The 17,966-nt window shown below is 34.0% G+C and overlaps 1 protein-coding gene across 1 annotated transcript in view; it reads left to right on the top strand.

Annotated features, from left to right (window-relative positions):
* LOC144442487 (guanine nucleotide-binding protein G(i) subunit alpha) overlaps window positions 1-17,966 on the top strand; it is a 44,322-nt gene that overhangs the window by 17,666 nt on the left and 8,690 nt on the right. The window contains exons 2-3 of the mRNA XM_078131850.1: window positions 14,320-14,362; window positions 16,731-16,872. Of these exons, the coding sequence (XP_077987976.1) occupies window positions 14,320-14,362; window positions 16,731-16,872 (185 nt within the window). The remainder of the gene's footprint in view (window positions 1-14,319; window positions 14,363-16,730; window positions 16,873-17,966) is intronic.

Genomic DNA, 17,966 nt, shown 5'->3' with positions numbered 1-17,966 from the left:
TGTTGATAATATTGTGGTCAACCAATCAAGGACAGAATTTCTTCTCTGTTAGTGTTACCAATATTCAAAACCCTTGGCAAAAAACCCCAAACAAAAGCAACAGTGCAATTTATCTCGAAAGCATCAAGTCTTGTGTGTTTTTGCAGTGATGATATTGTGTTGAACCTAGCAAGGACAGAATAGATGTAGTCTGAATTCCCCAATTGCTAATGTTACTGTGTTGAAGCCCTTGGATACTTAAAGGTTAATGTAACATTACTAACAATGGGATGATTATTGGTCCTGTGTGACTGCAGTGATGATGTTTTTAGGAGAGTCTGTGCTTAGTCTAATTGGGGTCAAGTGGGGAGATGCAAACATAGATTAGAATGGAAAGCAATCAAACCTCCACACAGCCCACTTTCAAGGTCATTACTTTGAAAAACCCAACAGACACCATTGTTGTATATTTTATTTCTGTTCTCAGGGTAAAAATGTGATGATGTACAACATTTATTCTTTGGAGAGGTTGTTAAACACACATAAATTAAAGTCAGTTTATTACCATCCCAGGCATTTTATGACCTGACCATAAATTACCACAGCAGTACTGGATGAGAAACATGAAACATGAAACTGCATTTTTGTTTAGTCCAGACAGAATATTTGCTGTAAAAAGATACACAGCCTCTGTGACAGGATTTTTTTTCAATCGGAAGAACATTCATCATGTTATATTCATTCATGTAATAACTTTCAAGTAGATATGGATGAAAATGACTGGACACTAACACTAGAAAATATGTCAACCATGACATACATGTATTTTCAGAAATTCTGGTACACTAGTTTTTGATAATGTGAAAGAGTGCCTTTCTACATGGTTGACCTCTTTAAAATTTAAATAAGTAGTAATTTAGTAATTTACATGAAAAATCAATTATCAATCACTAATTTAGTAATAAAAGTACATCTGAATTTAAAAAATGAAAGATTTTGATGATATACATGTACATACATGTAAACGAATGCATCAGAGCTCCTATTTGTACCTCCATGTTTAGTGACACACATTTCACTAGACATGTAATTTATTAGCAGAATTACATTTGTGTACAATGCAGTGGGGATGATTGGAAAATGTCTGCCGTATTGTTTTTTGATCTGTCTTATAAATTTTGATGCTTGATCTGATTTAAAAAAATAAATGAAATAAAATAGATACAAACATATATATTTATTATACAATGGAATTGCCCAGCTTGCATTTGTTGTAATGAATTCACATATTTTACTCAATTAACACAATTTCCAGTCAGGGGTGTCAGTATTGAATAAAGATATTGAATTTGCAATTTAAATGTACATAAATAAGAGACATTACAAATGTACATCAGTATGATGTAATAACACATAAGCTATACTATTTCTATTTTTTTGGCCATATTTGTGCAATTACAGAGAGAATGCCAATGGTGTGAAACTTACAACAGGATCTGTTTCGCAAGCAGTAGTCTGTGTTGACCCTTGTGACCCCCCATTCATTCATACTTGGACTATATGAGGCATTCCACAAATTGTATTAGTAGTACCTCAGTATGTTCTTCTACATCTGTTACTCAGCAGTCAGCAATGGCTTGCAGAGAATTTCATTAGTGTAATAGTGACGTTGGTCATTCACATTTACTGCTATTTTGCATATGCAAATTTCACCCAACATAACAGCTTATGAAAATCCATGAAAAAATGTGCATCTATCATGGTAATATTTTGAATATCAGTAGTCAATATCATATTTGATATTTTAACATAAAAAACAGCTTCCAGCTTTGACAGACATTTACCTGTAAATTTCTTTGAAATAATTTGGTCAGAATTTTTCATCTATTGCAAAATCAAATCAAGCATGATGTGTTGCATGAAACTTTTGATCCCAACACAAACTTGAAAATTGTTACGTGAAATTTTTGACTGCAGTGTTTGTCAACAGATTGAACCATTATTCAGAACACCTGACCTTACAGACATGTGAGCTTGATAAGGGGTCATAGGTGCCTGGATGTGTGTATTGCCCTCTGTCTCTGTTTAGGGATGGTTGGTATGCTGGGATGTAAGTGCAGGTAACAGGTAACAATTTGCAAGTTTGTGTTTGGATCAAAAGTTTAATGTAACACATTGAATAGTCTGTAAGGTACGCTATGATGGGCCGCCCTCACACATCGGTCATAACACGACACGGCGTAGCGCCCTCACACGTGACAATTGGTCACAACACGACACGATGTATCTTACAGTATAATAGACTACATTGATTTACCAACACAGATGAATTTTTTTTTTAAATCAAGCATTGCCAGTAAGAAAGCTTTCACTCACAGACACACAGACAGACAGACAGACACACACACACACACACACACACACACACACACACACACACACACACACACACACACACACACATGTATTTATTCCAAATATCCATCTTACACTGTACATACAGAGTGACGGAGGCAACAAGAAAACAGACTTCCAGGCAACAAGTAATGGCAGATTTGAAAGGAAATACAAAATGTATATGAATGGGATATAATTCCTTTCGTGTTCAATGTATATAAATACACAGTGCATTGTTATCTAATGTCATGGTATTCGTTGCTAATGGTAACTCATTGGTAATCAGCAAAATGATGACATATATCTACGAAAATGTTACGTAAATTAGAAAATGTCAATTTTCATTTCTTGTCCAATTCAGTTCCCACCCTTATGTAAGTGTCACTGTAAATTGTTTGGTTTTTTTCAAGGAAAAATAAAATGCAAATTTGACAAGGAAAAATGTCACAGAGAGGAATACACATGTACAAATGTACATGTACAAATGTACATGTGCATGAATCACAGATTTGTGATGTTGGAAAATAATGCAAAGTTCAAACATGTCATTATTTTTAATATTACTGAAATACATGTATGTAATACAACACTTTGTTTTTTTTGCCAAGCCTTGCTTGGTACAATGTACATGTACATGTAAGAGAGTAATCTGGTAAAATGTGCATAATTTCTATACATCCGTAACATATGTTTGGTGGGGAACCCTGGCAGGTAACAGAGTAAGGAAATCTGGTAAAACTTGGGTATATTTCTATACATGTACCATGATTTTGGTGGGGAGGAACCCTGGTAACAGAGTAGAGAAATCTGGTGAAATGTGCATAGATTTTCATACCATGTTTTTTTTGTAGGGAACCTGGTAAAAAAGACACCGATAGTACATGTACCATGTACTTAAAGAAGTGTCACTGAATCTCATTCAGCCTACCTGTACATGTGTGTATGCTCAGATATGAATACATTTATTGCATGTAATGTATATTTTTAGTTGATTTATATCACAAGTTGCTGACACAACATTCAAAATAAGGTCTATTCTGAAAAAAAAAGTAAGATCCATGTACATGTACGAAATTATAATTCACTGGTGAGCCGAAGGGGGTGTTTTCTTAATTAATAGTTGCTCAGACACAATGCATGTACGTGCAGTATAACACAAACACTTGAAAGTAATGAAAAATGATTGTGGTGAAGTCATACATACATGTACCTAAAAAAAAGGGTGTGCTATTACTAAAAGCAGTATTACGTCAACTCCAAATGTCAAATTGAAGGTTCTTTGATGATGGACTAATCCATGAAGCAGCATGTAATATATTTCATGTCAGGTTTAACTATGTGTTGATGATTCGTGCATGGCATCAATACATCACTATTTCTAAAGGGAAAGATTATAGAACATCTAATTAGTTACAGAAGTTATCATTATGAATTTCCCTAGAGAAATTAATGATTGTCTCCTGTGATCAGGTCACATAATCACTTGTTTATTACATGTAGTTAGTTATTAGCAAATTCTCAATATAGACATTATCATCTCAGTGGAACACAGGAATGGTCAGTGTCACTGCCAGGGAAATGATACATTATACAATGTAATTTTGAAGAAAAAAAAGCCTGGGTTCTAGGAAACACCCGGAGAAAATGGTTGATCCCAGTAAATGTTGTAAAGCGCGAACTGCTGCTTAATAGTAATACACTTCAGAAACTAACTTACAGGGAAAATGATTAATTTAGTTTTATAATTTCGTGTAAACGTGTATGGCATGCCAAAGTTGTCGTCTCATTTTCAAAGAGGTTTAATAGAGAACAATTTTGTGAATTCAGTGGAGAGTTGACTGAAAGGTCAGTGAGGGAATACAAAAATGTAGATGTGGTGTAGGTAATGCAGTTGGTACATGTATCTGCTGGTCTGCTTTTGATGTACATGTGCTGTGGGGAAAATTATGAAATGCTGATCAATGTTACATGTATTTATATTCCAAGACTGGCATGTTCCTACATGTCAGTATTATGCAATGTGGTTTATGTATGGCTGACCAATATGACTAGTAATACATTTATGTACATGTACCGGTAGTATGAACTGTATTTTTGTAGGTACTTGTACTATTTTTACCATCTCGGACTCATAATTAACTGCATTTACATTTACAAATGTACATGTATGTGCTTATGTATTTCTATCTATCTATCTATCTGTCTGTCTGTCTGTCTGGCTGGCTGGCTGACTGGCTGGCTGGCTGACTGGCCGTTTGACTATGTCTGTCTGTCTCTTTGTTTGTCTGTCTGTCTGTCTGTCTGTCTGTCTGTCTGTAAATGTCTATATGTCTCTTTGTCTGTCCATCCATCTTTGGTACTACTAATAACTTTATTGCAACTTTATCCATATTAACACTAATAACAGACATCAGCAGAATACAATAAAGTATAAAGAAGATCACTTGCATACAGAAAGAGAACAAACCAAAGAGATACAATTTCACTATATGAAAGTCAAATACATACACATGTACACATACACAGAGACATACTCAAGCATATTGCATGATGTGTACATTGTATGTATTTGTGCATGATACATTATGTGTGTAATGATGATGCAACACATGGTTGTTTATGGGAAATATTTTGCTGAATATTCTCTTTGCTGATATTACTGTCTTTTTGTGCTCAAATAAAATTATGTACATTAGAAAAAGAGTCCCTTGAAAATGAAGTCCCCAGCTGTAACTTTTTACATGTAGTCTAAGCTGAACATCTCTCATACCCTTTATACTTGCACCAATTCTCCAAAGTGGATTGTAGTGTACATTGTAATTTGTACATGTGCCGTTCTCAACTAGGAAAATTTCATAAGTTGTGTACAAAATGTACAATCCATGTACATTGTACATAAATTATGCATGTATAATTTCAATCATGCAATATGCTCAGTTTCAATAAAAAAGAAAGAAAATATTTTCAGCATACAATGTATGCCCATTTTATTCATTTATTTACATTTGTATTTATTTTTCTCCATTTAAAAGTATGCTTAATAGAGAAACAGATCCATATACACATTTCATATGAAAGTTAATGAGAACGTTAACACATGTGCATCGCAGGAATAGCAAGGTCATGTAGTCTGAAATTGAATGGATGCTAATTATCTCCACTCTTGTATGCTATTCAATGATGAGTAGAATTTCATTAATTGTGTGCCGCTTACACATACATGAATTGTTATCGATTGAAATCAGTCATGAATAGAACAAGTTATTTGGGTACAGAGCTAGAACTCAATACTCTCTGTGTCGCCATTACTGTCAGAAGAGAACAGAAAAGGGGACGGTATTGATTTCCTATATTCACACTAGGCGGCACGCTAAATGGCCTTCTACTGTATTCTGTGTTCGTGTGAAAGAACAGTTTAAAAAAAAAAGTAACATACGCATTGATTGGTAGATGTACGCTGTAAAAACACAACTGTACATATACATATACAGGCTATAATGGAACATTTGAATTGAATTGAATTGAATTGAAATTTATTTCATCAGATAACAAAAAACAAACAATAAATAAATAAATAAATAATACATTACACTTTCAAACAAATTGGACAAAAGGAAATATACATGTGTTATCTAATGGGGACCATGAAAATAGTTCAGCAGAACTAGTCGTGTCCATGGCCCGTACATTCAATTTTAGATTAATTCAAATTCATAATTTGATAAGGGAATCTCATGAAATGAAAAAAAATAAATGGAGGATACATTTTTGTGGTATTTTTTGCTATCTGCGGCCTCTTAAATTGCTTCATAAATAATGCTTTGCAATGCAGAGAAAATATGAGGATTAAATTATAAAATATGTATGCATCATGCATGATTGTTTTCCTAGAAAAGACCACCCTGGTACGCATACAATATGGTGGATTTAGTTGTTTTCGAGATGTATTCAATTACTAGTGTAGGGCTTGGAATTTGCATTGTTCAAGTCCCATACAACCCATAGACATCATATCCAGACTACATGTACCAAATATCCACTAATGTGGTAATCTGTCAAATCAATTAAAGTAGACAACAGAAATAGAAATAGATCAATAAAAAATTGTGTCTGAAACACTTGCTGTACAGTAGCTAAATCTAACTACATGTAGTCTAGGTACTATCTATGGCTTCAGATCTCTTCGCAAGTCTAGCTTAATTCAAATGAAACGCATGTTATATATCTGAAAGATTTGAAACCACGGATAGCATCTAGACTGAATCTCAAGCTGATATAAATGAGAAATGAAAGCCTGGTGTTGTATCAGGCCAACTACAATGTAAGTCATTAGTAAGACTATACAGTATGGTGTTAATTATTGGCTTGCTAGTGCCAATAATACGTAGCCATCATGATAATTGTGGTAGTAACTGGAAGGGTTAGTCTTGCTGCCAGACTTGGGACTATCGTCCCTAATCTGTTTATGTATGCCGAACGGCACAGTCGCGAGAAGAGAGGGACAAGTATAAACAGATTAGGGATGATAGTCACGAGTCTGGTAGTGAGACTACTGGAAGGGTCTACACCAGTGTAATATGCAAATATAAACATTACTGGTATGCCAAGCTAGCAAATCAATGATTTGTCTCTCCTACAGATATACATGTAACCCACGGTTTTCCAGACTGCTAGCACTAAGCAGGTTGTTGTTTACCACTAAGCAGGTACATGTGTGGTTGGTTTTCCAGGCTGTTAGCACGATGAAGGTGGTGGTTTCACCAATCTGCTAGCAATAGCAGTAAGAAAGTGGTTGACTTTCTATGCTACTAGCAAGGGATACATGTTTTTTTGGGGGGTTGGTTTTTGTGGCTGTGTGTTCAATATTTCTGTATAGTTGTAAAAAACCTAGCCTATACATTGTACAAGGTACATGTACCCTGGATGACACACATTGCTATGGCCTTGAGATCCTACATGTACATGTACCAGCATATGTATATAATCTACTGAAATGAGTTTATTTCATAGATCAGTGCATCCTTACATGAATAATCTTACCTCCCTCGTAATCAGTGTAAACAGCCAAAGAACATATGTGTATAATATAGTCATATAAATTATGATTGCATAGCAACAGACAGGTATTCTCAGCATTAGATATCATATGATATGTGGAATGGTGCAAATACACTATACCAGTTTCATATTGTAGGCTAGCTAACCCTGATACATGCTAGAGTTATCGCAATACTATAGACCTGGAAAATTTTTTCTAAGGACTTAGTATGTTTGCTTATTTTGCTGGAAACAAAAAATGCAAAAATAAGGAATGACTAAAATGCCCTTTTATACATCATGAATGTACCAGTCTGGTAAAATAATCAGACTTTGAAGTTTGAGAGCGAGCTGAAGACTGTAAATTGCAAAAGTTTTTATTGGCAAAAATATTTGTGTTTACAATATTTTATGACAAGTTTGGTCACTAATATATGATGTATGCATATAAACTTGAGGATAAAGGCATCTCAACTATGAAAGATGTCCATTACACTTGTATGAATGTACATGTATGAGTGTCTTGTTACACACACACACACACATGTACGTACATGTACTTACGTACGTACATGTATGTGACAGTGTGTGTGTATGTGTGTGTATATATATATATATATATATATATATATATATATATATATATATATATATATATATATATATATATATATATATATATATATATATATATATATATATATATATATATATCATAATTGTATATATATATATAGTATGTCCAAATTTGTTGGAGATGCTGTTTTATTTACTATGTGACAAGTCTTCCCATATGTCATGACAATGATAACATGAATCAGTGAAATGTGCTCCCATGTGGAATGTGAAGTATGGTCATTTGTACACTGATGCTAGTAAGATGTAGCTAAGTAGTGTAACATATACTGAAAAGTCTCCTGTTGTACTACATAGAGCTTACAAATCATATGCTTTGTAAATGTCATGTCATCATTATAGTGTAAATCTTTCTACAACTGACAGCTTGCATGGGTACTGAAGACAGTTACCGAGACAAAGCTTGTATGCCTTCCATAAAGGGAAGACTTTTCCATCTTTTTTTTTTAAACATACTTATGTAGTTATTTTTCGGTTCATGGACAAATTGTTATTTTAATGCAACAAAATCACCTTGTATAATACCAGTAAACATGTACATGTATTGCATACATTTACATACATTTACACATGTATACTAGAGTGTCCTCTAATGGCACACAGCACATTTTTTCCGATGTGTGGGTCAAAACAAGAAATGTTGGTGTAAAAGATACTCAGATACTAAAATGTAAATGTATAAATATGATGTATAATATTATGTCGAATATTACAAATATTGGAATCACTGATTGCAAAAAAAAAAAAGTGATCTTTTTAAATTTATTTAGAAAAAAAATGTATCTTTGCACCATATGTAGTAAATTTTTGCAACATACAAAAATATGTGCCATGATTGCTGCTATCAAGCCATTACTTATTGCAGAGAGTATAAGCTAGGGGAGGGGATATGCATTTCGATATCCACAGACATATTAAATGTGTAGAAAAGTCTAAAAATAAGCAGATGAAAACTGAGATATCATGAGCTAAAGATGTTAATTAAGGGAAGCTGTTTAGTACAGAAATTTGGCTGTCTGCATTGCCAAAATTCCTGCCTAAATAATTGTACAATGGTATGGCCTGGGGAAATATCTTGTCACAGGATTCCTTGACCTCTGAACCCTACCAAGTCATATATGCAATGCTTCTTTTAGACTACAAACGTAATCTTATGTTTACAGTCCAAATTTCATAAAGCGGCAGTTTTTTTAAGTGGAAAAGAAGGTCATGATTTTAATTATATTTATACATAACTGTCATATAGATTACTGATTATTTTGTTTCACTGTGATGTAAACTGCTTGGATGCTGTTCATGTACTATACTGTGGTTTTTTATCAACACAGAGCAGAGACAGAAGTCTGCTCAAAACAGCATGGTTTTAATTTAATTAAATTGGTGGCAGAAACAATTTTCATGTACATGTGAATGATTTCTTGGTGATAGTGTATGCCATGATATATAAACACTGTGGCATGATATGTATACACTGGCAGCTATTTATGGGTCTGTATACTATTAAGTATTATGCAATACCAGTAGCAGCAGTATCTTAATATGTACACATGTAGGTAGGTGATGTCTGTAAAACAGATAAACAGATAGCAACTCCTATCTGCCCCCTTATCTGTAATGGAGAACCCATATTACACATATCTTGGCAATATTACACATATCTTGTCAATTACACCTTGGTAAACATAGAGCAGCAGATGGTTGCATAGAAACATGTACATGTTGTGTTGGTGTTTTTTTATTTTTGCCCAGGAAAGTGCAAGCAAGATGGCTGCCTGCTCAGTACTGTGTTTGAATCATGATGTAGATCTCCATACAAGCAAAAAATGTAGTGTTTTAGGTTTCAACAGATATGCTTTGATTTTAAAATGTTTTGTGAGTCATATTTCTTCAGAAGTATGTTACTGTATCTTTGCTCAAAATGTTTTTCTTTCTTTATTACCCACTTAATAAATAAATTTGCAGACAAAAGAAAATATTACACATCTTGAAGAGACTAGAAAATAGCTAGTTGATGATCAAAATATACATTTTTTGAAGGTATATGTAATACAAAACTGAATTCTGATGAGGACCATGGAAACAGTTCCCGAGGAACTAATCAAAGTCCATGTACCAATCATGTTCATGAAAATTAAGGCTTATTTTGGTTACGAGATATAACAACAAAAATACATCTCCTGTGAATAGTGATGGAGATTATGTTGGTGGAAAATTTAATAAATATACAGAAACTCTCTTGGTATGACATTCATTTCAGTATGCTATCTATTTAACAATACAGGTGTTAATTCTGTCATTTGATATCATGTCAATTGTGTTGGTGAGAGCTGTCTTCATCATCAATGCTGTCCATTCACAAATGTATCATCTGTTGCATTCCCCTCATCACATCACATCACACATCAGATACAACCATGTCTCGTGTGTTCAATGGTAGATTATTTGATGGAAAGCTGTTAATATATTTTATGAATACAGTGGTCATCTTCACTGCCAACATCTATTTTTACCTCAAAGGTTATTATCTGTTGCTTTCCCGTTTTCTTGTTATTGCAGATCAGATACGTCACCATATCTTTGTAATTTTATCCTCAAGGTTTGTGCACGTTGGAGAGTGTGGCCCCCATATTGATCGTTCTGCTTGACGTCAACGGTTGTCTGATGTTACTTTATCTTGACTGATAGGTGATATTAGGGACACTTTTCTCTCTCTTTCATGGTGTGTAATTCAATAGATGATCCTGCTGTAGGTGTAGGTGTGATGAGCAGAATCAGTCACTTATATACATGTACCTATGGTTACCATGGCAGCTGTGAGAATACCTAGAGGGTGGTGAACATTGCATACAGATTTGTTAGGGCCCTTAGGGTGATGTGTACATGTAGATGTACACGTACATGTACATAGTTATTGAGTGGTCACTGATACAGTATAGTGATAGCAGGGTTTTTTTTGGTGAGGGGGGGGGGGGGTGATGGTTGGGTATATTTTCTGTGAGGTTTTTGTACAGGGGTAACAGATACATGTACATGTACAATGTACATTAGCTGTGTTGGTGGATATTTGATAAATTCACTCACATTACGATTTCATACTAAGGAAACCAGTATTTTGGCTCAGGTTACATGTATAGTAAGTAGGTAACATCTACTTTGGTTCCCACGTCTTTTTAGCACAGTTCGTAAACAAATTATGGTAGATTGTATGGAGAAACTGTCATTTTTATCCCTTTTCATTACCATGTTCTCCAATTTTTTAGCCAAAAAACCACTGGGAAATGTTGAAGGATTAGATGCATGTACCTGGGTGTAGTATGGTATAACTGATATCCATCGTCAATAATAGTAGATAACTACCTGGTACATTTAATAAGAACACTTTTGTAATGGTTTTGTTGATGATTCAGATGCAGCTGGATCCCCACCCACATCCCCCCTCCTTATACACACACACACACACACACACACACACACACACACACACACACACACACACACACACACACACACATTGTCATGAGATTATTCATGTTGCATTACTACAGACTTTGTATAAAATATATTGATCGACTAGCAATAGTCTAGTAAACCATATCTGAAGGATAAGTAGTGACTACACACTTTTTATGATCAGATGTCTGCCGACAAGTCGGAATTTTATCTCTTCAGATATTTCACTGCAATTACATACGTAGTAAATACGGCTGTTCAGTTAAGACACTTGTTGCTATGACGTTAGTCAGCCACTCTTTTTTCAAGGATAAGATGTACACATGTAAATAATTGATGGCATATTACATGTATGTGTATATCTAAGCGTTACTGACTCAAAAAACGGAGAGAAAAAAACTGTGTTTTCCGTTTTAGTGTCATGGTACGATCAATATGTAAATATGTAACCTATTATTCGAATTGTAAATCCAGAGTGCTGTAATATTAATGATATAAAAGTCGGAAAAAAATATACACCTTTGATCCAGTGCTCATATTTTTCTCAGATGTGTAAAGAAAACCTATATTTGGATAATAATGAGAATTTAGCATTTTTGCTATGTCTGAAGTATTTTAATGTAAAAATACAGATATATATAAGCTGCCATGTAATTAATTTGATCGTGAAACCATACATGTATACACAAAAATGTACATACCACTGGAAATTTTTATTTATAAATTTATTTTTGTTTATAAATAGTACTGCATTACTCTCACTGATAAAAAACCCTTAATTAAAGCAACATATTGAGGTCCTTGGCTTGAGCTTTCCATTTTTATTTGCAGAAACCATATGTTTTTTGTTGACAAAGAATGCGAATTGTATTAAAATATTCCTAATCCGGTTGAGCGTTGAGGAAAAGATTACAAACTAGGCGTATTCCGTACATTTAATATTTGCATTTGATGGACTTATTTAGTCTGATTATTATTAAAATTCTATAGTGAACTGTAACTGAGAATGACTGCTTCCTGTGTATTTTGCAGACTATGATAGAGTTTAAAATGAGATTGTTCGTCATTTGAGTTGTCATGACAACATCATATGATACATTTTCCTTTTGTGTGATTTTGTACAACCTTCAGGGAAGTAGTTTTCTGCTCATTTTATCACTGATAATCTTGCAGAGCGAAAAAGGGAAAAATGAGCTTTTATGCAGAACCCAGTTTACCGGTAGTTTCTAGAATGTTCTCATTGCCAGATATGTTTTAGATTATCATATATAGATTGCAGATATAATGAAATACACTGAACAAATGTTATCCAAACAAAAGAGTAACCTATAATGGGATTAAATTTTACAGTAGTGTCGTACATTCGTACAAGAAAGCTAAAATTTCCCCTGAAAATGTATTATTTGATATGAATATAATGCACAGTGAATACATTCACTCAGTATGTTACAATACATGTGCACTAAAGTGTTCACATATTGTAAATGTGAATGTCAGTGATGTCTTCCTATAGTTACATCAATACATGTACTATGTACAGAATTACCATGTATGCTGGTAGAGTGGTAGGGGGTTGGGGTCAAAGTCAAAGTCAGAGTCAGAGGACTTTGATTAAATATCTGGAAATATGTATGTGTACATTTGTATGTGTGTCACACACTGCAAGCACTGAACTTTATGTAAAGTCAGGTGAATAAAAAATGTAAGCCATGTTTCCATGGTAACTAACCAATCTAATTTACTAGACAATTTATCGTTCAAATTTAGAATCGTCACTCCGGAAAGACAATTTTATAAAAAATGTATTTTGATTTCATTTTCAGCTAGCATTAGCAATATGGTATTTTCTACTATAGTAAGACTGATTTAATTAGGCACATCATGAGATTTTGATTGAATACCTGTCTCTGACAGGACATGTACATGTACACATAGTATGCTATATCACCATGTACAGTATTGCATCATGCATAGTACATGTACAATGTACATACATGTATCATGGACTGCACATTTTACCATCCTAATGCCAGACATTTAAATCAAAGAAAAATGATTAAGTACATCTTGAGTGTATCAGTGAGATTATTGAGAATCGCATACATGGTATATATATAAAATGTGACGATGTGTTCAATTTGTCAATAATTAGTCAAAATCTGGTGCCAAAGTGAAGGAAAGAGATAGATAAATCACATTGAAATGTGATTCTGTGTAATCAAGTGTTTGTTCAGATAAACTTCCACTTTACAGTCATAAATGTTACAGACATGCATGTGTTATTAGTTAAGAAAAAATGACTTAAGAATTCAGTGCATGTACAAATGTATGTATACTTGAGACGTGGTTTAATTTACACTGTTGTCTTTGAAAACTACATTACATTAGAAAGAGTAACACCAATTGATATATTTTCAGTGACTTGACCGTAACAGACCCAGATATCTGCACTAAGACAAACATGTTGACAGCTGATTTAGAAAAAACCCACACATTTTTGTCAATTTTGTAGTAAAAAAAAAAATTGTTGTTTTGGTAATTTTAACTTTTTGAGCAGTAAATATGATGAATGAACAAATTTTAACGATGGAATCAATATTGCAATAATGAATATGCACCTCCCCTCTCCCATACATGTATGTATGAAAGATCAATATTGTTTTAATATCATGTTATTTATTTGATTGACATGATAATTTGCATTGATATGATGTAATTTTGATTTGATATAATTCTTGAATCTTAACTCAATGCTACATTTGTAATTTTAAATGATGTAATTTTATGCTAATAATGTATAATGTCTTCATATATTTCCAGGTGCTGGTGAATCAGGAAAGAGTACAATTGTCAAACAAATGAAGTAAGTCTGTATTTTCATTTCATCAGATTCCTGATTTAAAAAAAAAAATGTTGTCTTGTTAAAATGACTTGACGTGTAACATTTCTAATCCATGTCCACCTACTGTTCTGGACCAACTTTTTTCTAGAGCTCTGACATACAACTGTTTTCCACTACTTAATAATCCAGATATAAACAATACCATTAAGTGTTACTGAACCATACGAAATGGGTTATCATTAAACTTCCACGGGTTTTAAATCCCAGTTTCTCACATCAGTGTTATCTTATCAGTGCAGCCATAAGGATTACATAGGATTATTCTTTAGCTCTACTAGGCTGCTTTTTACTCTTACAATAATGTAATTGGAACTGCATCTACATGTACTTGTAGACATTTTAAGCATTGAGAGCCATACATGTTGATGGGTTATCCTTAAAAATAATATGAAAGAACTCATATGACACGTCATGTGAGTGCAAGTGAGGCGTACTTGGGGTATTTGCATTTATGAGTGCTTGCAGTGTTCTCTGCACTCATACAGGACTGTCCTTACACAAGCATATAGCTAGTGAAAGTGCAGCAGAAAACACTGTAAGCATGAGTGTAAATACTCCTGAATACCCACACTGGAACTCACATGGCATGGGGGTTCTGTTATTATTACATATGTCTATCTGAAACGGCAAATTTCCATAAAAATCATACAGCAGGCGCGATCATGCGATTTCGTGTGTACCGAAAGATCGTATCCAAATTTGCATATCATTTGCATGCAGGTATGCAATAATGTTTTCGGTAGTGCACTGCAGTGAAAATACAAATGTACCAAAACTAGTAATATGCGCGTGTGCACCAGTGCAAGTAATCTCTGGTACATACACTATAGTAATAAAGGCCAGGATTTCAATCCCAGGTTCTTGCATACATGTATGTATCATCTTATCAGTGAAGCCGTAAGGATTACATACGATTATTATTTTGAACTGGACTAACTCTTTTTGTAAATCTGTCGGACAAATGTTTTTCAGTCCTATATTTTAATCCAAATCTGAACTTGGCCATTTAAGCATTTATGAACCACACATTGGCTATCCTTAAGAGCAAGTGCCATTTTTATTGAGCCAGTTTGTGACCAACAAAATAACACAATTAAATGTTTGAAAGGACACCGTATATTTAACGCTTTACAATTTCCTTAGTGACATTTACAAATTATGCAAAGTTTCTCTTAAGGCTGAGTCATGAAATCAAAAAAAAAAATGAGATCCTTGTATGTTGTAGTGGTATATTAAAACCTATAGAGTAGACCTTTTAATATGGTCTTTTATGTGTTTGAGTCTGGGACATAAAGATTTGGTAATCAAATTATATGGCTCATAAAAATGAAGCTATAAGATATACAGTGTGAAGGAAAGGTTCAGAGAGGTTATTTTACAATACTGTATACATCTACAGTATTGTGATGTGATGCAGTAGTCCAAAACAATGGCAAATCTGTCTGAAATCATCTATCATACAATAACTTAGATTTAGCCAAACTGAAAACTTATATAAAATTTTTTTTTTTACTGTAAGGTGTCTTTCAATTTACATAATATTACATGACTTGTAAAGCCAGTAAAGAACTATCACAAGAAACAAGCCCTACAGACTTTAAATGTACCACATTTCTCACGCTAAGGGATAACCACACAATAAACAAACTTTGTTCATTTAGTCCACAAACCCCTCCCCTAAATGAACATTCACCAAGTGCGATATCGACACACTTACATGTATATATGATACACGTATACACAATTACAATCCATGCAGTGTAAAAATACAATAAACATATTAAAATATTAACAGAAACCCGGTACTGTATATCACATTAGAAGTAAATTTTAATCAACTTATCAACATCTCAGTATTAAATACAGAACCTGATATCGTTAAGGGTGTGAAACCTTTCTACATTTGTGTTGGTTAGAAGTGCGAAAATGAAGTTCAGAAATCACAATGATGCCTGACAACCCCCCACCCCTCCAACCTAAGCAAACATAGTTCGTTTAATGAGCTAGTGTGACATCGTGCAATCTTCAACAACTATGTCCTTCCATTTTCCTTCAATTCTAAGAAAACATGTATTTAGTTAAAATGTATGCACTAGTGGCGTTGCACTTCTCAATGTTAATTTTCAAAGTTGTATGATGCATACAAATCATCATTTGTTTCCCCTCAGACACATTTTTCTGTTTTTGCAAAATTTTCATGATATTAACTATTAATAATTACATGATGTACTATGGATATTTCAATGAATTCCCTTGCATTTCCCCCCCCCCCCCCCCCCAGGACGAAAGTTTAATAACTTATGTTTTTTTCTTTTCTTTTGTCTAACAGAATTATCCATGAAGAAGGCTACACAGAAGAAGATTGTTTGCAGTATAAACCAGTTGTCTATAGTAACACCATTCAATCCATGATAGCAATTATCCGTGCCATGGGATCACTAAAAATTGATTTTGGTCATCCAGATAGAGCAGTAAGTTATAGCATGTGAATTTATTAAACCCTTTTAATAATGACTAGGTTTGTGTAACTCATTGTAAATACACCCTATATACAATGTAGGATGTCAAGGTATTCAAGGGTTGCTGTAAACTCAAACACATTTTGGGAGCATTAAATACACCATTGCATATACAAATGCATCTATGTATCCACAAGAAGTTACACACACCCATGCTTGCACACACACACACACACACACACACACACACACACACACACACACACACACACACACATACATATGCACACATGTATCTTGTTAAAGTGATCATGTATTCGTTATCAATCGTGAAATATTCAGGTTATGAGTAAGATATTAATTTTCAAAACATTAAATTTACTAAATGCATGTGCAATGTACATCTGCTGGGTTACAATGTGTAATGCCGCATGAAATCAGAACATATGTATTGACATGTTTTAGAAATATCACAGTACAGATACTTGGTAAACCGCTTGTATGTGTTTGTAACATGAAGGAGAATAGGAGAGATTGCAGGAGGTCCTCAATATGAGTCAGACATACACAATTCATGACATGTGAAAAAGAGCCACAATATTCCCTGAAGCATTGATCTTTATCCTAGTTTTCCTTTCCCAAGATGTGATCATGGCATTTGATATCCGGTGGCTATGACTCAAGTATGGTATACACACAAAGTTTTACCCTAAGCTGATGTAGATTTGCACGTACTATACCCCGCCGTGCTGGCAGATAGTGTATAATATTTCATACATTGGTTACCTACAGATATATTTTTTATGCCTGAGAGGATTCATCTTAATAACAAATAAGTTGTGTGTGTGGCACGGCGCTTGCTAAACTATGTAACAACCTGCAATGGGTTTGTGTTATTCTTGTGTGACCTTATTTGTGATGAGAATAGAATATGATTCAGGCCAGAATCACTTTCTGACTGAGCTAGCATTGGGCCATCTCAGTGTTAAGACCAGTTTAGCACTACTTGTACATCACCAGCATGTGTTAGTAACCGGACAGGTCATTGCCTGCACCAATCTAATGTGAACGCTGTAGCCCAGTGTTAGCCGTAACTAATAGACATA

This window comes from Glandiceps talaboti, chromosome 1 (assembly GCF_964340395.1).
Source record: "Glandiceps talaboti chromosome 1, keGlaTala1.1, whole genome shotgun sequence".
Taxonomy (NCBI): Eukaryota; Metazoa; Hemichordata; class Enteropneusta; family Spengelidae; genus Glandiceps; species Glandiceps talaboti.
This window is presented reverse-complemented; position numbering and strand designations above follow the sequence as displayed.